The 22,912-nt window shown below is 44.2% G+C and overlaps 2 protein-coding genes across 2 annotated transcripts in view; one reads left to right on the forward strand and one right to left on the reverse strand.

Moving 5' to 3' along the window:
- ZFHX2 (zinc finger homeobox 2) overlaps positions 1–14,263 on the forward strand; it is a 394,460-nt gene extending 380,197 nt beyond the window's left edge. Inside the window, exon 10 of the mRNA XM_069633958.1 lies at positions 7,865–14,263. Coding sequence (XP_069490059.1) covers positions 7,865–8,763 — 899 coding nt within the window. The 3' untranslated portion in view covers positions 8,764–14,263. The remainder of the gene's footprint in view (positions 1–7,864) is intronic.
- THTPA (thiamine triphosphatase) overlaps positions 1–22,912 on the reverse strand; it is a 1,084,607-nt gene that overhangs the window by 710,984 nt on the left and 350,711 nt on the right. The window lies entirely within an intron of this gene.

Here is a 22,912-nt window from a genome sequence, read left to right on the forward strand (position 1 = left end):
CTCACACAACATAAAGGATGACCATCTGAGCCATGTTCACCTTTGAGTCAATAGATCAAAGAGATGTATGCCTAACCCATCCCAGATTACCCTGGTCCATGTGTTCACCTATAAGCCACATAATGGAACACCAACCCCTTTGGGTAGAACATCTGTCCCGTCTGACCACTTAGGCTCCTAAAGCCCTCAACTTAAGTTCATGGGTGTCACAGAAACTTGTATTGCCCATACCACCACCACACTCGCTACCCTTCTCACTGACTCTTGTTACCTTAATTCACTTTTCTGTGGTGGACAAGAGAGGAGGTGGGTTGGCTTGATTATCAACTAGGCCTGCCCATTAGCCCACTTTGGCTATCTGAGTTCCCATACCCTGCTTTTATCATACTGCCACCCAGCACCTTGGCCTCAACCTCTTACTATCCTCCTGATCTACAGGTCCATGAGCCTCCACGATTCTTCCTTCCATGGCCATGACCTCATACTTGCCGCCGTGCCCCATGGCCCTAATGCTTTCTTATACAATGTAAACCTCAAGAAAATATCTTTCCTTTGTGCTCTGCTGTCTTCTATTTGACCACCCTCCACAGACTAGCAACTTGCACTCAAAGCAACTCTCTTGACTTTCTATCATCCTCCCCTACCACAACTAACTTATCTCTAGACCTTTTCCCACCTGACCACCCCTCCTACTTCAACGTCTCCGTTCCTCTTCCTCTCTCGCTACCCCCTAACTCTTCTATTTTCAAACAAAAGTTTAAAAGGGAGCATAGCTCTGTGGCAACACGCAGATCTTGGAAGCAAGACCACGCTGAGCCACACAGGTTTGAATCTCAGATCTGCGCCTGAATAAAAAACAAGTGCGTTATGAATAACCTGCACTTCCACAATTCAATGAAACTAGCACCTAGATACCTAGGGGTTATGTGCGTTGCAAATAATTGCAAAATAAAACTATAAAATAAAAACCTGCCTGAGGTCAGACCCTCAGGCAGCCCTGTTTTCTCTACACCACAGTCCGCCGCCAATTAACAGGACTTCAAAGACTTGAACCTGACTCTCAGCCCCCTGTTCTGAATGATTACAAAGCTTCCAACTTTTCTACAGGCCTCACCCATACTCCATTATCACAGCTGATATATGCCAGCTAAAGAACACTATGCCCCTACACCGGCAGTGCAAATCCTATTTACCTTCACTTATAACCACCTACAAGGATGCCCTTTTCACACTCACTAAGGCTCCGAACCCTGCTCAATTCAGCTACTTCACAAACCGGGCTCACCAGTCCTAGGTGTTTCCATTTCACTTAGGTTTATGGTACTCACTTGCAGGGTCTTTGTTTCAGGTTCACACCTGCTGGGAGTTTCTATTTCTCTCAGGTCTCTGAAACCTCCTTGCTGGGTCTTTGTTTCAAGTTCACCGCTCCTGGGTGTCTCCATCTTTCTCGGGTATCTGGTAGCCCGATATGGGCCCTCGGTTTCTTCAGCTTGTCTCGAGGAGTGCCTTGGAGCTCTTTAACCCTCCTCCGTCTCCTCTGGGTTAACCGTGTACCTGCTCTTCTCGGGCCTTCCTCGTTGGGTGAGGGGGCTGCTCCGGTAACTGCAGAACCGTGCTTCTCAGGTTGTCAGTTCTCCTGCAACAGTGCTTCATTTGGATGGCGCAAGTGGTGCATGCCACTGTACTGGGTCTGCAGTGGTTTGGTCTCTCTCCTCTGTAGACCAGGGTGGCTTGTTGTCTATGCCCACCTGGACTCGGCAGTTTTCCGTAGGCTCAGGCATTCCTCTGCCCATCACATATGTGACAATGCCCTGCACCAGGCGGAATTGGCTCTGCACTAGAGTGCAGGTTTCTGCTGTGCGTGGCCTTGCTTGGGTTGAGCATCCTGTAGCAGTTGGTTTCCTCCAAGCAGCTGTCTCTCTTGCAGCGGCTGATTCACTGCCAGAATCTGTTTCTGCCCCTTGCAGGTAAGGGTCTCAGCACTTTTACATTTGTCTTTGGAACAAGAGCTGCAAGTCCATTGGTTTCTAAATTCTGACAGCAAGGTGGGGTTAGCAGCCACACCAATTACATTTAAAGGCCCCTATACATTACTATTGTATTCATCCCCCATGTAACCAACAAACAATTGAGACTTTGGTAGAAAGTGAGATGTTACAGATTTTCCATCTGGTGCTTCCTTGTCCCCAAAGGGACAGTCACCCGCCCAGTGAGATCTGTGAGGAACCTGAGGACATCCTCCCATCTACTGCCCTTAGATCTTCCCCTCAGGTGGCCAGGGAAAGACCATCACTTTTGGATCCCGATCCTGGGTGGATATTTGAGGGAGGATCACCTCGGTGGAGGGACCTTGGGAGAGGATGTCTTTAGGTGGGGCATGGTATCTCCCTTTCCCTTGTCAGAATGCACCCTCCTCTCCCCCTGCCTTTGTAGGTTATTGTCAGTCTTCCCTCTTTCACACATACAAACTGTCCCAAATTCCTATTCCTTTAAGACCGGGATGAGGAGGAGGCAACTGAGAGTTATGCACACTTCCATTCACGCCCGTCACTTTGGTACTGAGACGAGGAAGAGGACTATTGAGCACCACCTCAATGGCCAGGCATGTCCCACTAATGGAGTTATCTATGGTCAGGCAAAGACTTGAACCTGCAGCCAATTGAGAGGCTACAGGTGCATAAAAGGAGAGGCAGGGGAAAGTCGGAGAAACCAGCCTGGGGAGAAGGACTTGGCAACCCGACGTGGAGCGGACTGAAGAGGGGCAGGCAAAAAGGACGCTGTACGTTGCAGAGGAGTGAGGGAGACGCTGGGGCCAGAACGGGCTGCGAGAGGGGCGAGAGCCCTGTAGTCCGATGTGCTGTGTGTCCACAGCCAGAGCTGTGCAACACAGAAGACTCTAGTGCACCGCAGCAACAAGGTTCGAGAGAGGTGAGCCCACCTCGCTGGAGCTCCCGACAACAACACGAGGAGTGAGAGAAAGCCGGTGAAGAGAAGGAAGACGCCCAGAGGAGCTGCCGGACACCAGTGCGTGAAAGAAAAGAAACACTCAGAACGAGGCGCTCAAGCGGCTGGTATTGGGCAGATGGAAATGCTGATCGAACAGAAACCTATAGTGAATGGGTTTGGGGACCAAAAAGAAGCATTTGGAATACCAGACAAGCTGCAAAGTACTCTTTGAATTATTAAACACCGAAGAAAAAGATATGCAAAGTATGTGAAAATACACCACAAGTGAAAAGAAAGTGATGTGCATTGACTAGCACAGTGAAAACTAGTAATGATCCTTGAAGGACAATGTAGAAAGTATGAACAAAGTGAAGACCAATACTGAGGATTTATGAATTATGTGGAAAGCAAGTCATAACAAATGAGCAAGCTGAAAGCAAGGTGGTGACAAGGAATAAACACCACAAAGTGAATAGTGTGAGTCACGTTGTGGCATTGTCAAGAGACTGCCAAGGAGGAACAGAATTGAATGTGGACTAATAACACAGGTTAAGAGGGAAAAACCTGTGTTAGCAAGGAAGTCCAATGAGAACATATGAATATAGCAAAGTGCCAAGGGTTATCGGTTTGCGTGACCTTTTTTGGGTGGACTGTGTGATCCGACAACTGCCCATAGACTGAATAATCCCTACTTGAAAAGAACAAAGGAAAGTCAAGATACAGAAATTGTGTTGAATAATAAGTGCTGATGTGATTGTAGAAAAGAGCAATCTACGTAAACTATTGAAAAGACTGAAAGGTTATGAAGTTGATTTGGAATCATTATTGAAAGCTGAGAGATTTGAACTGTGATGTTGAAGCTGGAAAAGCTGCATTCTTGAGGAAGGGAACCCTGAGGCACTTTGAAACTGTTGAACTGGGGAAGGGAACCCTGAGGCCCTTTGGAGTTGTGTTGAACTTGGGGAGGGGAACACCCAAGGCCTTTTGTGGACCTGTTTGAACCTGTGGAAGGGGAATCAGAAAAGCAAGCCAGGAGCTGGAAAAAGCTCAGAACTTTATATTGGAACCCTGTTTCTTTTATTGCTGATATCCCTACACATTGTATATATTTAGTTGTATAGGTTTTGGACACAGACATACTTTTGAGTTGAACTTAATGATACAGACTATCCTTATTTTTTTTAGGTAGGGAAATCCCACCTTAGCATAGGGCATGCTAGGCCTTACTCCATCCTAACAATTAAGAGAAATAAATCATTTTGTAGAAAAGTCAATCTGTTACTTCATGATGCCTTGACAGATCCCACTTTTCATGTCCCCTAGGGAGTGTGTTGCCTAGTGGGCTCACCTCCCTAGACCCAAAGGGTTTGGGACCCCCTTGAGGAGAAGGGACGTATTCCCTGGATTCGTCACAATAGCCATTGCTGCGCCTTTCCTAAAGATCTCCGCTGCTGAACCAAAAAGTCTGGCTAACTACCAGCCTGCTTGTCTTCTCTATTACTATACAATCCTGGAGTGGGTGATCCTCAGCAGGATCACCAGTGACCTAGAAACAGACTGATTCAATGACCCCTTTTCATCGGGGTTCGAGGCCAGCATTCCACAGAATTGGCCCTGTCCCTTATCTCTGACTTTCCATCTACTGTCCACCACCTCAAGCCCTCCTCCATTCTAGCCATCCTTTACTTTTCTGCAGCCTCTGACACTGTGTTTGAACCCTCTCTCGGTCCTAGCCCTCTCTATAGTCAGTTTCTGTGAAACTGTAATCCACTGGATTGCTTCCTACCACTCTGTTCATCTCTTCCTTCTCCTGAAACATGGAAATCTTGGATGCCACCCGCTCCCCTTCTAATGTCCAAGATGCCATCATGCTTTGCTGAAAAGATCACCATCTCAGGAGGTTAACGAACACCAGCATCCAAGATATTGTCAGACTAGAATCCAAGAACGGCAAGAACCAGAAAACAAGCATTCTTTTGCTATGCTGCCACACTCTGAGACAACCATCCGGCTAACATCAGGCTGGCTCCCTACCTCCTGCAATTTAGGAAAGATCTGTAGACCCTACTCTTCAAGGAATAATTCACTAACAAATGAGGACCATAAAACAACAAGGCAATCCCCCATCAAATGAAGATCATGAATCTACAAGATGATCCCCTCCTCTATGACCCACGCCCTTTATTGTAATGCGCTCAGTTGCCTTCTAGCTAGGCAAATGAAAGCACTCCCATATATGGAGGTGCACTGTGATCAAAGCAACTAAAATATTCATAAATATAATATTACTGGAAACATTATTACACAGACATCTATTTGAATCGGCAACCATTTTTTACTTCATTATACACCACGTCATAACATGAAGTACCAGCCAACATTAACCAACTGGTGCACATGCACATGTTTCACCTATACAGGCTTTGTCTAGGCTAAGTTGAAACTAATTGAAACATAGTATCCAAGTGCTCAAAGTGAAAATGTTGTCAATGTTAGTGTGTTTTTGTCCAATAATTCTTCTTTAGATGAACTATGATAGGTTAGTTAAGTACTTTCTGAAAGATGTATCTGAAGCAATACACAATTTTGCATTTTAATATGCACTCAAAGTGCTAATCTCTCTAAATAGGTTATCTGTGATCCCAATTTTGTGAGTATGAAGTCATGCATTTAGATAATTGTCCATTTTTATTTCAATATAGTCTTCTGATAGACTTGCTAAATGTCTTCTGCAGTGTTCTGCATGCACAGTACCTTGGCGCAAGTTTTCCCCTAACACATTCCTGACAGATCATAGCCTTCTAGATAGTGTTGCGCTATATAAATGACTTACATACATCCATCAGCCTGCTTAACATTGGGAAGATCCACCCTATCCTTACCTACTATTCCACAAAAACTCTTGTCTCTACCCAGTTCCTTATTTGACTTGACTGCTGCTTGAGCCTTCTCTTAGGCCTTCCCGTGTACACCTTTTCACCCCTCGACAAAATACAACCTTTTGCAAAACCTACACCCTCTACAGCCACCCCCCCCTCTCATCATCGTCGAATAATTCTTATTTCAGCATCACCATAAAAGGTGTAACACAACAACAAAAAGGTGTAACACAACAACAATCACAGTGAATACATAAACACGTGCTTAATAAACAAACAATGATAAAAGAGTCTATAAAAACATTGTCCTCTTTGGGTCTCTGTGCCATAACAAAATGGTTGAGTTTACGAGGACCAGATCCAATCCTTCAGGGTTAAAAACAGTCCAGTCATTCCTATGCCAGCACTTATACCACCTGGATGATTTTGGGGAATTTATTTCTAAGCAACCAGGCATGCAAAGGTAACAAAGCTACCGGCTGTGCCCCTGGACAGTAACAATGCTTCATATAAATTTACATTATATCTCAACAGAACAGGTTTCAGTAAGTTGTTTCTAAGACTTAACTAATATGGGCATAAAAACAGAAAATGCACATGGTCTTCCCTGCCAAGCGTACTAAATTTGCAGAGATCAGAGTCAATTACCCGCCATCTAAAGAGAAGCGTATTTAGTGCCAACACTCCCAACCTATGCTTGGCATACAGCGATCTCATCATGATATGATAGGTTATTTAGAACGTGCATAATACCCAGAGGTTTCTAAGTGCGGACCCGGGGATCGAACCTGTGTTGCTCCGTGTCGTCTTGCTTCCAAGGCTAGCACGTTGCCCCTGAGCTATCCTCCCGTGAGCTATCCTCCCGCTCATAGGAGCACCCCCCTTCTGTTCACTCACCTTTTCCCCACTGCCTACATGCGAGCTTGCTCTCATCGTCCAACTACTCTCTGTTTGCATTTTTGCCACAGGCCTTTACATTTATTCATGAGCTAACCACCCACCAACCCCACCTCACTGCCTCCATCACCTACTAATCTATACCTTGCACCCTTTTTTTGTAGCACTCGTCTCAATCTCAGATTCCTTTGCTTACCATGTGCATCCTCTCAATCCCGCTCCACCCTCCAATGAAACATCCTACCCTCTGATTTTGAAATGGTACCAACATCCATGCATTCTAGACGGCCCTCAAGTTACATTTTCTGCACATTGAAATGGTCCCCACATAACATATTCCCGCACCCTCGATCCTTCTCCCCTGCCATCACTGTGATTTCGCTGTTACACCCCTGTATATATTCCTGGTTTGTTCCAAGTCTATATGTATTGTTCTCAGTTCACTTTCTACATCACCCTCATATTCACCTGATTCATTTATTTTCAACTGGGCATGTTCCGGCAGTAAGGCACCCACTCTTGCAATTGCCTTGACTATTGTAGATTCCTGTGTGTGTGTCTTGTTGAAACATCATGCCCTCAATAAATAAATACAAAATAAACAAAAATGGCCACTAACACCAATATCTCTCTTCTGATCTAGGTCCAAATGTTCAGGTATAGGCTTATAGATCTGCAAACCCAGCCTATAACTGGATGCCTGAGAAGGTCTGTTCATCTCCATGCATTGAGACACATGAGCTGGAAATTCTGCCTATTTTTGATGACCTGTGTTTATCTGTTAACTGGCAGGCCCAAATATCCGCAAGTCTGACACTCCCTTATGCACTAGGCCAACGTATTTATCTACAGGCCATTAGGTCTGGATTCTAGGGTTAGCGTAGTCATATTGACCTAGGTCTATGTTTCACCTACGGACCCTTTGATCCAAGACTTGTAGGTTCAGGCAGAATTTCCCCAAAGACCTATGTCTCTTTGTTCACTGACAGGACCCTTAAAACTAGGCACTTCAAGGCTAGTCTTTTCAGATCCTTATAGGCATTAGGGGGGCAGGGGCAGAGGTAGGAAAGAGATATTGTTTGTTGGGAATGGATGCATTCTGTGGTCTTTTCTAATGCTTTTCTCTGTCCTTTAACCCACAGGCTCAGGTTCCAGCCTTCTCAGCATATCTGCTCCTGCTGTGCTGCCTACTCCCACCCACGCAGGCCCTCCAAAAGGTGCACCAGATCACTCTGCCATTGGCGAGCTCAGCTCAGTACCATGCATTGAGAAGGACCTAAGGGCCAGTGGCTCTCCGCAGCCCAGCTTGACACAGAAAACCCTTCCGGACACTCCCATCCTGTCCAGCTTAACAGTGCATAAGACCCTCAAGACCATGCAGACTGCCATTGCAGGGGTGGGTGGTGCCCCACCACTCCTGGGAGGCCAGTTCCTGCCATTCCCACTGCCCGGGACACCCCCCATGTTTAGCCCCCAGGTGCAGGGAGCTTACTTTCAGCAGCTGTACGGCATGAAGAAAGGTCTCTTCCCCATGAATCCAGTGATACCTCAAACACTCATTGGCCTCCTACCAAACACCTTAGCACCACCAGAGGCACCAAAGCCCTTGAAACCTGCTTCTTCAGTCACTGTTGACCCACTGCCCGAGGCTGAGGAGGCAGCACAAGCGAGCGGAGAAGACCTCTTACTCCTGCAAAGTGCTGGAGTCTCCACTGTAGACGTGGCACACCGTTACCTGTGCCGGCGATGCCGTGCTGCTTTCGACGATGAGGGTCAGGCGGCCGCACACCAGGATGAGACCTGCTTCTTGCAGGGGGGTGCTCAATCCCCTCTGCGAGTGCCGGTCTGCACCTATCACTGCCTGTCTTGCCAAGTGCTGGTAAATGGCACGGAGGCATTAAGCCAACACCTACGCTCCAGTGCCCACAAGCGGCATGCTCTGCGCCAGAACAACCCCACCTTTGCCAAAGAGGAAGCAAACATACCTCATGCGGACCCGGGCCCAAACCCAGTGTCTACCTCTGTGCTCCTAGCTCTGTAGAACCACAATATTTCCCAGTCCAGATTCACATTTTTTTTATCTCTGTATCTCTCTTAATACTTTTTGTACTGCTGTCCTTAGACTTTCTTTCTCTTTGCCTTCTCTAGGCGTTTATTTGTTCCAGTCACCTTGCTTTAATCTTTCTTCCTTTGTTTCTGTATCTTGCTTTTTCTTTATTTTGTTCTCCTTGCTTAGCTTCTCCTTTGATTTCTTCCTTTCTTTCACCCTTTCCTACTCAGGCTTTATCTCCTTTTTATCCCATTCAACCTATCTTCCTTAGTCTTCTGTTCGTTGTGTATCACTTTATCTCCCACTTTCTTTATCACACTCTTCCTTTATCTCTCTTCCAGTGCTACTCATTGCATCTCTTTCTTTGTCAGGGTATTATTTTTTCTGTTGCTTCCTGACCGTCTTTGAGTTAACTCCTTCCCAGCCTTAATTTGTGTATCTCTTTCTGTGTGGCCCTCTCTCATGCTGTAATTGTCTCACTTTCACTTCCTTTGTTCACCTTGCCTCCTATTTCTCCCTTTGATTTCCTGGATCGCTCTTCTTTTCTCTCGCTCTCACTTCTTGTGTGCCATTTGTCTGATTTGTCAGCATCCTAATTGGCCTTCCTTCCCTTCCCCTTACTTATTTTTACTCTAACCTTGGTCTCTTTCTCCGATTCTGTCTTTCTTTTCCTTGCCTTTTTTTTCATACACGCAAAGAACCCTGTTTGTTGCTCACTCTTCTGAAGAAACAAAAAAAGGCCAAAAAAACCAAACTTCCCAAAGTATGTTGTGTGTTTCAGACTTTTGTCTTGGTGCCATGCCAGGAAGAAACAGAGTAACCCTGACCCCCCAAAACTGCTTTAAAGAAGAAACATGGAATGAAAGAACTGTAAAAAAAAAAATAAACAAGGAAATCCTCCTGATTTCTGGACTACTGTGATGCCCATCATAAACCGTGAAAAAGTAGCTGTGGGTGTGCTGCACTCTTGGACAGGTGTAAGGCCCCCCATCCCTCTATGTTCAATTGCAACCTCTCAGCGGTGAGCAATTCTTCCATCCAAAAACTACAAATACAACTACAAGGGATTTTAAGCAAAAGACATGAAATTGAGATTTGCAGGATATTTTGTTCCATTTGTTTGAATTTTTAAGAATTTGGAAACCTGTGGCCCCAATCAAGGAATACTGAGCATCCTGTGTAAGGGAAAAGGAGACTTAACTGCAGAATAGGCAAGAGGCCATGCTCCTCTCTTTTATTTATTTAATGCTTTAAAAAATAATGCTCCCCGCGCAAATGATGGGCCACAAAGAAGAGGGAACAGCAACTATGCGGGGTGGGGGGAAAAGATGGGTGTTTTCTTTTTTTTTAAAACACGTTTTCTGTCGAATCCAAAGTTTGCGAGAGTTACACAAAAGAACCAAACATTTTAGATGAAAAAAAGTAAAAGCAAAAAATATTTTTTTTCCAACAAACAACCAAAAGAAGAAGAATCAATGGAAAACAAAAGGACGACAGACGAGGAAAATAGAAAAAAAATGTACAAAAATCTCCCAAATAAAGGAACATTCTCCCTGGGTGTCCGGATAACAAAAACTGTCGGAAAAAAATGTGAAAACTGAAAAAAGAAAAAAAAACCTCCTGGATCGATTTCTCTACCCGTTTTTGCGCTCATATATAAATATATATATCGTTTATTGTTTTTATTCCCCTGCAGGCTTTTTTTAACACTGAAAAAGAAATTCTGCCAGGGTTGGGATTTTGGGGAATGGGCTTGGAGAGGGGGAAGTCAAGGACAAACACTTTCCCTTACAGACTCTTGGACCCCCCCTTATTGACTTGTATTTAAAAAAAAAACAGAGAAAATAACAAAAACTGGCAAAAAAACCAAAATGAAAAGGTCAAAAAAGACGTGGGTTCAGGGGGTGGCCAAAAAAAAACTGCTGCCCCCCCGAGCCCACCCTACTAAAGCTTTTTTTCTCTCCATGGATGGAGGTTGTTGTGGGAAAGGAGAAGAGCGAAATGAGTTTCTGAAGGGTGTTCAGTTTGGGAGGGGTCCTGGGCGGGACTAGGTAGGGGAGAATGTTTTCAGGTCTGTTCCCTGTGTTTGTGCAACTGGGGAGCTTTAATATCACCTCTTTGTTTACATGCAGTGGCCCCTTCGGCTTATTTTCCTTTTGCTATCATCTCCCTTCCCCCATCCCCTACAGGCTCCTCCCATACCAGGTTCTCATCCATCCTTATACTCTAACTTCCTCACATGTTTTCGTCTCACTTTTACATGTTATCCATCCTTCCCTTCTACACTCAGTTCCTTTCCTCCCTCTCCCCATTACCCAGTTCTCACCTTCGCCTCCCTTCCTGTTGCTCTCCTGCCCATCCTTTCCTTCCTCTGCCCCTTGTTCATGGCTTCCTTAAATCCCCATTCACTTTCCTATTTCCTGCCCCTTCTAATCAATGATGCTGCTGGATGAGGAGAGGAGATCCCTGGCCTTGCACATCCTCCACCCTCCACCATCCCCAGTTTCCTGTAAAGCCTCCCTCGCTACGCATGCACACTACAAAAAGCAAAGCCAAAGGGGGTGGGAACTGAGGGATGGGGCATGGGTGCTAGTGAAGTGGACACACATGTGCCAGCGACTCTTCCAAACTGCCCTGCACTTAAACCATGTTCCATATTTATTTATATCGTCGAACGATGAAACTCAACATCCTCATCCCACCATTATCTTGCAAGGTGAATGTAAAGTTGGGTTGGGGCAAATACTTGATGAACTCTCCGTACTTTTAAGTTCTCAATGCATCTCCTTAGTTCTTGTCCAGCTCTTCCTTCCCCTTGCACCCAATGTCTTCCCTACCCAGTCCTGCTTATCACCATTGCCAACATGCACATATTTATTTTTACTAATGCACCTAGGTTGGGGAGGATAAGACAAAGCCTAAGCAAATCAGCAAGATTTTGGCCTCAGAAGTACCCTGGTCTTTGGCAGCCACCAAGAACCTCCAATGTTTCGTATAACAAGGTGCATAAAGTAAATCTTTTAACAGCCTAGGATAGGGCAGCATTTAGCCATACAATAGCTTAGCCCAGAATGGGACGTATAATGGCCATACCTGGCCTTTCTGTACCTCAGCTTCCCTCACAGAATCTGCAGCACATGCCTCTATTGTATGAAGGCCTGGACGTATTCCATTCAAACCCCTCCCAATGTATACAGCATGTCCTGTTTTAGGACAAAGACTATGTCTTATGCCAGCCCATCCCAACACAAGTAATGTGCATCCCTATAACAAATGGATACATAATTGTTCTTTTATAACACGCTTAATACCGCGGACAGTTTCTAAGCGCGAGCCCGGGATTCAAACCTGTGTTGCTATGCATTGTCTTGCTTCCAAGACAAAAGTGTTGCCCCTGAGCTATATGTTTGAACCAATCTCAGCCCCTCAATATGCAAAAACATGCACAGTCCCTGTACCTACTTGCAATCCCCAGGCCATACACAGAACAGATGCCCACTGTTTATATTGGTAAAAGCTGAGCCTATCCCCACTAAACACAAATCGAGAGTATCAAAATTGGACTGAGGAGGAGCCTTTCCAGCATCTCCCCAAATGCACAAGATAGATCCCTTATGGCCAAAGGACAAAGGCTTGGATCTTTCTCACACTGCTTTCAAAATACAGACTTGATTTCGTATTCTCATCAAACAAGAGCAGAGCCTTTTCCAGCCCCTCTCCTCACAAAGAAGGTGAATCCCCACTGGTAGAATGTGAGGCCACTGCATAAACAATATTATCCTATGAAAGCACCTGCCAAAAATCATGCTATTGGATGAAGGCCTGATATATATCCTAGCACCTTACTGTGTACAGAACACATATGCCCTATTAAAATTCCCAGGCTCTCCCCCATCAACAGAAGGTGACCCACAGGTTTCAGCCTCTCTGAACACAGTTTGATGCATTAAGCGCGTGCCTCTGCTTTAACTGAATGATGAATGTCTATCACATCCCATTCCTATATAAAAACAGTTTGCCCCTCACCCCACTAACAAGGATAGGTCTATGTGCTAATAATTTAACTGCACGATACAGGTAGTGTTCCATCCCTCAGTAGGGGAATGTCTAGCTTATTGTACACGCTCCAATTTTATGGAATATTGAGGCCTTGCCTCCCACAGAAGGTGGTGAACCCTGTGCTCTGCATGGGACCCATAGTCTCCCTGCACCCAATGTACAGGGGCTGAGCCCATACCACACCTATCTCCCTTCACGGGACCTGCAGACAATGTATGTGTGTATGTATGGATATGTGGGATCTATAAAGTGCAAACCAGGCTAGGAAGCATTGGAGTCCATCTGGAGGAGTTGGTCTCTTTTGTAGGCAGGGTGTGAACCACTGAATGACGGTTCCGTCAAAGCAGTTGCGCAAAGTGAGCTTCATCGTCAGCGGTATCAACCACAGCAGAGGGCAAGTAGTAGATAAGAAGGGGTCCCCTTTGTCCAGGATGTGTGGAGTGTCATGGGCAAAGGTATGGCTTATAAAAGCGCCCCCAACACACAAAACATGCGGGCTCTGCCGTTCTTGTACGAAGGCAGAGCCCATCCTCTGCTCATCATTAAATATTCTGCCCTTTCTCCCACTGAAACCAAGCTGCATCTAGCACAGCCCTTCACATTATACAGTACACTGTGACCACGTCTGTTGCTGCTTGTACTTAGCATGTCAGGCCCCTGGCAGTAAATAAGATATGGTACCCCTTATCCCACTGGATTAAGGTAAAGCCTAACCCATATTCACCTCTCTAAGCATACCCCAATGCCCTGATACAATTGGGTAAGGGCTTAATACACAGAAAACTAACATTGGACCCCAGTGGGCAAAGGTCTAACCTATTTGTTGTCCTGTTTGGTGCATGGGTTTGACACAGTGTCCTTGCCCCATTGAGCCTAGGCCGAGCCTTCCTCAACTGACACAATACGAAACACAGTGGCTTTGCTGCTTTGGGTGGAAGCTGGGCCTACCCACTGCCATTCTCCACAAAGAGGCCTAGCTTATAATGGAGAAAAGACCCCTTTCGGAGTTGTCTGAATCTACTCCCTGCCTCTGTGTATCTGGATGCCCCTGGCAAACGCAGTGACGGCCCACCCCTAGGTCTTCCTTCTCAGATCACTTTCTTTCCCTCACAAAGGCATTTATGTTTCAATGAGTTTTAATTGCCATTCCATTCTATCTCTGCTAGGCCCTCCTACTACCTTTGTTTGCCCTCTTCTTTTTTTGTTTCCATGTAAAGAGAAAAAAGCCCTGTTTTTCTTTGTCGCATGTATAAGAGGAAGAATCTGTTTGTGTCGCTCAGAATGACTTGTGTATAAAGGTTTAAAATGGAAAAAAAAATTACAAACCAAAAGAAAAGTGCAAATTGAAGTCTGTTTAGATTCATGGTGCCAGATATGAATATCACTTTGGATGATTGTTTTGACATAAGAATATAAATAGCATTGGAAACCATTGAATGCCCATTGTGCACGCTCACTGGACAATCTGTAGCCTACACAAGCCAGTATAGCACACAGTTTGTTCAATATGTCATCTTCTCCCTGTTCAGGGATCACAGTCTAGAAAAATGTGAGTTTTACTAATACACTACCCCCACTCTCCAATGGTGGAAATGTAAATCAATATCCCAAACTGCTGGATTTACTGGAAGGCAGATAACAAATCTGCCACCATAGTACCCCCGCTACTTATAGTGTGCCACCGATATTAGTAACTTTATAGTCCTGGAACTCAGTAAGTAACAGGGGTTTTGGGCCTTTAACCTGGTTAAGTGCTCATGCTGAGCTCTGGCCTTTAGCCGATCTTCAGGGATCCTAACACTGGTTAAGGTCCTTGGACCAGGTCTATGAAACTTAATTATAACATTGTAATATTGGTGGGCCATTGTACACAATTGGTCAGCAGAGAGCCTTAATCACTGTTACAAGGCTTCCAGTTTCTTTCCCAGCATTCTGCATAAATGCTCAGTCTCTATCATAGCCAACATTACACCTGGACAGTTCTTATACCAAGGTTTCAGGCATCTTCAATATTTTTTGAAAATTTTACGAAGTTATAATGGCATTACAGCCCATGATGTGGAAGGTTGTGGTAGGGGTTATCGTCCCTTAGGTTTATTACAGCCCTTCTCCCCTGGACTGTAATGCGAGTAATAATCTTGCCAGAATATAGAAATTACTGGTTGAGTGAAGCCCTTTAATACTAATTACAAATGAAGCTACAATAGCAAATTGCCTAAGGATATCAATTTGAGTTTACAAAGGCGTAATCCATGAGCAAAACCGCTTCATAGCGACTCCAAAGAAAGGGATGCGTGATGGTAAAAGATCACTCACAAGCTTCAAAGATATTCAATTCAGATACGTGCAAAAAATAATTACCTACTATGTATAAAAGATACCAATGTTGGAGAACTACAGTTACAGATGAGTAACTAATTCTTCTCCAACAATGGATTTTTGAAGGATTTACATGCAGGAACAGAATACAAAGCTGTAAGAGCATGCATATGAACAAACACCGTCCAAAAAGCCCCCAATCCACAGCCTGGATATCCTTCCCATCCTGAACAAGAAACAAAGGCATGTACATGGAAAGATACTGTAGAGGATGGGAGGTAAGGCTGCTCCTACATTGAGAAAGAATGTCAGAGTAGTGGTTGGCCAACTGCAGACTCAGTGCTGGTGTCCTCATCGGTTGTATACAAATTGTTTGTATTACAATTGTCCGAATGACAATTGACCTTCTGCACAATTGACCGAATATAAATGGTCAATTAGGATATATATGCGGGGGGAAAAACCCCGCAAACCCCCACCCAATCCACCCCCCAACTCCCACCCAATCCCCTTATATTATCATTACCCCAACACAACCCATTATATATATATAAATGACCATACTGTCAATTGTGCAGAAGGTCAATTTGGACCACTGCAAAACGGTCAATTGTGTCATTCGAGCAATTGTACTTGAACAATTTGGGTAATACCTCCTCATCAAGGCAATAGTGTTTGGCGAGGAGTATGTAGTGATCTCGTGGTTGCCACCCTACAGATGTCCTTAAGAGATACCCTCAGCATAAAAGGCAGTCGTGGCCCCTCAACTATGGGCTGAATGCGCCATCACTGGGCCCATTATTGTAAGTCCTTTTATTTCAAGGCAATGCAAAATACAGTTGATGCACCAACTTGTTAGCCTGTTTCGAGGGGGCTAGCAAGTTGGCAATGAATAGTGGCTCAGAGTTGTGGAATGGGACAGTGCGTTGAGTATAGCATTTTAGCACTCCTTTGACATCCAGTGAATGTAGGGTGCATTTACTTGGAGGTTAGTGGCTGCCAAGGAAGGTTTGTATTGAAATGGGTTCATTAAGAGTCTTTTCTGAGATTACTTTGGGAAGGAATTTTAGATGTGGCCTGTCCTTATAAAACATTGTAAATAAAGGGTTGGCACACAATCTTTGTAGTTCCCCGATAAGTCTGGCGGAGATGACAGCAATTGAGAGGGATACTTTCCAAGATAGGTTCTTAGTGTCACATTAATGTATTGGCTCTTTCTGAAGTTCCATTAGTGATGTTAGTACGATGCTGAGCTCTCACGTTGGCACTGGTGGTGCATCAGAGACAATGATAGTAACAGTTCTTTAGGAAAAGGTTTTAAGTATGGGGTCACAGAATAGGGATGATGACTGGAGTCCTTTCGTGTAAAAGGTGATCTCCGAAAGGTAAAGTTTGATTGATGTTTGCATGATCCGTGCTTTAGCCAGGTCCAACCAGTATGGCAACAACTGTGACACTGATATATTGATGGGGTCTAAACCTTTTCTGCCACATGTGAGACAGACATGGTATCAATAGACGACACAGACAAGTGAAACACAGTTTGAAAACCTTTAATCTCAGTGTCAGGATGGTGTAATGCCTAATTTTCCCTAACTCTAAGATGGGAATGTTCCCGAATGGAAACAAAACTATTGGAAGTTAAGTCTGTTAGTCCAAAACAAAATACTGTCTGTGTCAAAACCTACGCCTGTCCTCACTTCCACAGAATAATAGGGTGAATGGGATTTGGTAAACTCAATAGTGTTAAGAATACATTTTATGTGACAATGGAGCCTTTCTGCAGCTCCCTTGCCCAAGTTTAAGGCACTCGGGATTATAAAGTTCCACAAGTCTCTCGGGTTTCACTTGGCAAAGAAAAGTTCACTTGGCAAAAGAAGTTCACTGTACCTTTTCCTGGTAAGTTCTTTAGGCTTCTCCGGGTCCCCTTTCTGTGAACCCAGAAGCCCTTTAGATCAAGCAGCGCCTTGCTTTCAATTGGGCTCCCCTGTGCGTGGCACAGTTGTCAGACCGCACGGTCCACCCATTACAGGTCACGCAGCCAGGCGCTTTATCCTTAATTGAGTTCTCTTTTCTTTAAACTGGGGTCTCCGTGGCTACCTGGATCAATCTCCTACCTGGTGCCCACCCCAATGCTTTTCCAACACACTTTGTTTGTTGTCAACAATTTCTATCAGGTTTGGGGATTCTGCTCCCACTTAATTTCTCGCACAGCTGCCCCCTTTTAGGATCTCTATTTTGCTCACTTTTCATTTCCGGGCACAGCTCCCCTCTTTGCAGACACTTTCTTTCTTTACACCGAGCCATTTGGGACTGTGTAATGTCTTTATTTATTGTGTGTTACTGTACAAATTTAAACTTTTCACACATTCTCACAAATATAGATTTAACAAATACATAAAAACGTGTGCAAATACATTTTCACCAAAGTAACCTAAATAACTAAGATTCATCAAATCAACATGAAATCTACAATCCATAATTACAATCTAATAACATATAAGAGCATAAATATCCCAGAAAAACTTTACAATTCTGCGAAACCTGACATTAAAAACTCTAAAAGCCTAATTGACAGAGAGATTTCATTGGTGTTTAAAATTCGAATCCACAGGTCCTGTTCTGTTAGTGAATTGAATAACCATTGATGCACATAAGTGTTTTAGAGTTTCTACCTCCCGAGCACAGTGCCGACAAAGTCTCTGATCCCTAGGTACTTTTGTCTTTCTGCCCAAAACTTACTTAGTTGGCAATACGTTTTAACTTTAATCTCAAGATTTGAGCCCTAAATAACCTTGACAGATGCTTTTTCAAGTAGAGAGCAACATTATGGTAATTCTTAACTGTCCAAAGTGGTCACCAAAGTACTGGTAATTCGTCAAGTTCTCTCTTAAACAAATCCACACATATCTAAACCGTTTCTGCTTCACCATATGTGGAGTCACAATAAGATCTTGAGTTGTGCCAAGCTTTGCTAAGTCTCTCATAAATGAGGGGACAAAATACTTAACTAAATGTGCAACTTTCCCCAGTTAATTAAAGTCTGAATAGGAAGATGCCCTAATTCATACAATATCCCCACCAGTGGTACTGATATCGGGAGACAAAGGACCCCTCTTCAAAGTTTGGCCTCTAGTTTTGACCAAGCGATTTCATCATCTCTTGTTTGTGGCCCAAAAATAAATTTTGGCACAATTTGCTGTTTAAACAGTTTTAAAACCGGTACGAATGAAAATCTGCCGAATTTGAAGTCAAACGTCGGAGCTGCATGGTTGCTGCCATGAACTTTGCCTTGAGGTCAGTTACTCAGTCTATCCCTCCCTTTTTGTCTTATACGAAGGACCCTAGATACTTATACTTATCAACTAACTCCAGGCAACAGCCCCTCAAGTTCCAGGAAACGTTTCTCGGTTTGGTCCTCCCCCAATTCAGCACCAATACTCTAAATTGTCCAGGAAGTTCTCCACCGCATGTAGAGCTCTCTGTAGGCCAATTGGAATAATGTTGCAGATGACTATGTCATCTGTGTACAGTAGGTGCTATATTTTAACCTAGGGGGGGTTAGTCCTCACGCAGGGCCAACAGGCTATTATCCCCTTAATATAGAAACAAAAGAGGAACACAACCTTGGCGCAAACCCCTGCTTGTCTCTATCCAGCACCTGTAGGATCCGTGGGCATCTAATCTAACTTTAATCTTTGTGCCCAAATGGAGAGCCTACAATATTCCTATCAGTGGAAGCGGACATCCATTATCAAATAAACCTTTCGATAAAACCACTCTATTTACGTGATTGAAGATTGAAGATGGTTTCAGGGCACTCCCTTTTAAAGAAAATACTCTCAAACAAATATGACAATAATTTACACTATAAAACATATTTGATTTGAGGGTCAAATTGGAAAGGCCATCAGGCCCAGGGGCATTTGATTTCTTGCTCACTTTTATCAGATAAACGATGTCATCAAGATTTCAACAGATAGCCCTCTACCAACTGGTATGCGGCAATGCAGTCTTGATTGCAAAAACCAATCCCTTCCTTAAGGCTTTATCAGTTGCCAAAACCTACCAGAGTTGTTGCCCAACATACAGGACAACATTTTTTCAGCATTATTAATGTTCATTAAACATTTCCGACCCTTCACCCAGTTCCTATAACTTTGCTTTACCATCAGAACCTCGTTACCACAACCTCTAGGATTTTCCTTCCACAATCCTTTTATCTCAAATCGCCTTAGTTTTTTCCGATCCTGCACCTATGCAACAAAACCATGAATACCTCCCACCATCACCGCCCCCTTATTCAATGATCTTTCTGTCAAAAGGCCACCCAATACTGATGCTATACAGGAGGAAAACCCTTCCGGGGAACAAAGAAAGCCAATCCCCTTTGCACATAACCCCCCAATCTCATTGTCAAAGGCCCTTGCCATCTTTGGTGACCATTTAACCACATGGTTTCTTGGATTAATTTCCACCATAAGGGGCATATTCTTCTCTTGATTTTTCAATGGCAGAGCAATTTCACAGGAAACCAATGACCGAGACAAAAATATAATCTATGGTAAGACTTCCAGAGACCATTTTGCCATGTAAAACTGGGCAGTATATCCCTTGGAATTGACCATTTAGCATTGAGAAATCCCATTCCTCTAACTCTTGACGGACCCTCTTACCCCTATTCCGTGCTTCCCTAGAGGTCATTAACCTATTTGGCGCCAAATACCAATGGTCCTCCAGGCATTTTGCATTAATATCGCCCAAAACAATTACTGCAGCTCCCTCTTCAGGTAATTCTCCCAGGAAAGTGAAAGATAAGGCAGAGAGAGCTTCCTCCAGCTGATTTCTTTCTGGATTCAAATATACATTTACCAGGAGGCATTTACTGATAGACCCTTCACCAGGGACCTGCCATTTCAACAGCGCTCCCGGCATGTCCCTCCGACCAGACTCAATTTTACAGATACAGATAAACCCTGGCTCTGTTTTATTGCTGTTAGAATTCCACCGTAAGGCCTCCCTCTTACACCTTCCAGTGCTTCAATATGCATTACATCAAAGCCTTCTATTGTCAGTGCATCAAGAAGCAAAGTTTCCTGCAGGCAAACTATATCAAAGGCTACAAACAAATCCTGGTTATTCATTATGTTATTAAAGCCTCTAGAATTCCAATAGGCCACTACGCATTTGGGCAATCACAAGTCATACCGTATCCTTACTTCCCCCTCAATCCTTGATTCTTGGACTTGTCTCCAGCCTTCATTTACGGTATTTTGTGGGGCCCCTTCAGTATATCCCCCTCGTCTAATCATATCAACCTGTCGAGCACGGAACAGCCCACTACCTGTACTACCCTTTTCTTGATAATTCGAGGATCACCTCGAAATTATTGAAGTCCCTGCATCAGCCACTTCAAACCCTAATGATAAAAAATGCTCATTTTCAGCCAAAATTGCTCCTTTAATAATGTGTGACCTTAAATAGAGTTTTACTACGTCTAAACAATCTTCATGCACACATTCTACAATACTGATATCGCCTGTTACCAGGCTCAAATTGAGAATTTCATACATAATTTCATACATAAGGGACAAAATGTAATGCCTGTTCAAAGGGTACCTATTTGAGCTCTCAAAAAGCCGACTGAAGTAGATACAAATCTGATCCTCCTGCGCTTTACTTTTTGGGGGGGGATTGTGGGGTAATCAGTGCTGTGTTTTAGGTCTCTGATAGTTAATGTCGGGATAAAAAGACGGCGCACCATCCACCCTCAATTGTTTGCTTTTTGGCATACCCGAACTTTGTTCTATTGTACGAGATGGAGGCACAGATATTTCACAGTGGACATCCCAAATCTCCCGAACCCGAGCCTGATCAACCACTAGAACTGGTTTTGAAAATGTTGTGAACAATTTTTCTTTTTCTTCCCCCACCTGGGCCAATATCTTGTCTTTTCCCACCTCCACCAACTTAGGCTGTAGTGACCCTAACAACAGTGCCGGGATAGAATCCCTTAACACACAACACTTTCCACACCCTTGCCCAGTTATTTCGTCTGTGTTTACCACACTTGCATGCTCTTCCCTCCCTGAAATGTCCCGAATCTCCCCTTCTATGGGGTAGACTGAAATATTGCCTAAGTCGAAGGATGGAATATCCTCTGGTGGCTTAATAGCATAGGTTTCTGACCCCAAGCCTTACCCTTGATCCCACACAGGCACATTAGAATCCTTTACTTTCTTACACTGGAAGAAATCCCTTTTCTTTTGCTCAAGATCTGACCGTTCTGCTGCCATTTGCTTGTCTACCTCAGTTATTAATTTAATCAAAAATGTTCGGGATCCCCTGTTGTTTTGTTTGGGTGGTGGCTTACATTTGTTTTGCTTTTTCCTTTGTGGGACTGATTTATCTTTATTCAAGGGGCGTATAGCTGACTGTAATGGCTCCTCTGGACTGCTACATACCAGCAGAATGGAAACTGGTGGGTGTGGCACATCTAACAAAGTTTCCATTAGCTGGGGCTGATCAATTATCACACCTGCTTGTTTATCCGAATCCCTCACTACCTCTATCCGTTACCAAGCTCCCCCGATATTTGGCCTCCTCTTCAACTATTTCCCTTTTACTGAGCATTGCGTTTTGGTTGGTAGTGGCAATTATATAACCTTCCAAAAAAATGGACCTTCCCCACCAGTTCCCACAGAATCTGTCTAAGATCACATATTTCAAAATTGAGGGAATCATACCCTCTTATCCACAGAATCAAGGAGCCGGGCAAGGATTGGAAAGGACAACTCATCAACCACAGTTGGTGAATCCTCACCCCTCCCTACCTTGCCCGCCACCCATGGAGTTTGTTCCTCAGGAAATAACTGGGCCTTTGACTCCCCACCCAGAGCCACCCCTATCTGGTCATTATTTGCAGCTCGTTCACACCCATTTTGATCTGACAAAGTGGGTGCCTGGACTGGAGAACATGCTGCATCAGTTTTTGGTGGGGCTTTTTCTATATGTTGGTGCAGCATTATTTCCGTGAGACCTACATCACAAGCAGGGGATTCTGGAATGAACCATTGATTCATTTTAAAATCCAAAGGCAAGCTCACCCGTTTGGCCAACTCGTGCAAAATTGCTGACGCCAAGATGGACACATCAGAATCCAAGTCGCCCTCCTGCATCATATCATTACAGACAATACTTCCTACATTCCCTTCCATATTACTCAGGACTTGGTTTATGCTGCCTATGACTCCCAATAAAAGGTCCACTTGTTTAATTTGTAATAGTGTAGCAGGCTCGTAAACTTCAGCTAACAAGTTCAACCCTGACTTTAAAACTGTACTCACTTCATCAGTCTCAACAAGAAAGGTCCTTGCCGTACTCAAGTGGGGAGCGGGATCATTTGTCTGTTCCAAGTTTGAGCCCTCTCCTCTTTCCTGAATTTCCACTGGACCGTCATTGCTTTGATGGGTTGTAACAGGCTCTACAGACAAACCCATACTTCTCAACTTTACCCCCATTTAAAACAAAACACCATAAAATACTGTCAGCTTTTCAAGAATTTCTCTTTGGTACAGACCACTCAGTCAATTTAATGAACACCGGGGTTTAAAGGCCCACACGGCCCACAGTTACCCTACACAAAAAGCAATAGAAAACCTGCACCACAATTTAGAATTCCCTTATGAATAAAATTCACAATACTTAATGGTTAATAAAACCAGACTTCGAAGGCCCAAAAGGCCCACAGTCACCCCACAGA

This window comes from Ambystoma mexicanum, chromosome 13, assembly GCF_040938575.1.
Source record: "Ambystoma mexicanum isolate Mex_15411 chromosome 13, UKY_AmexF1_1, whole genome shotgun sequence".
Taxonomy (NCBI): Eukaryota; Metazoa; Chordata; class Amphibia; order Caudata; family Ambystomatidae; genus Ambystoma; species Ambystoma mexicanum.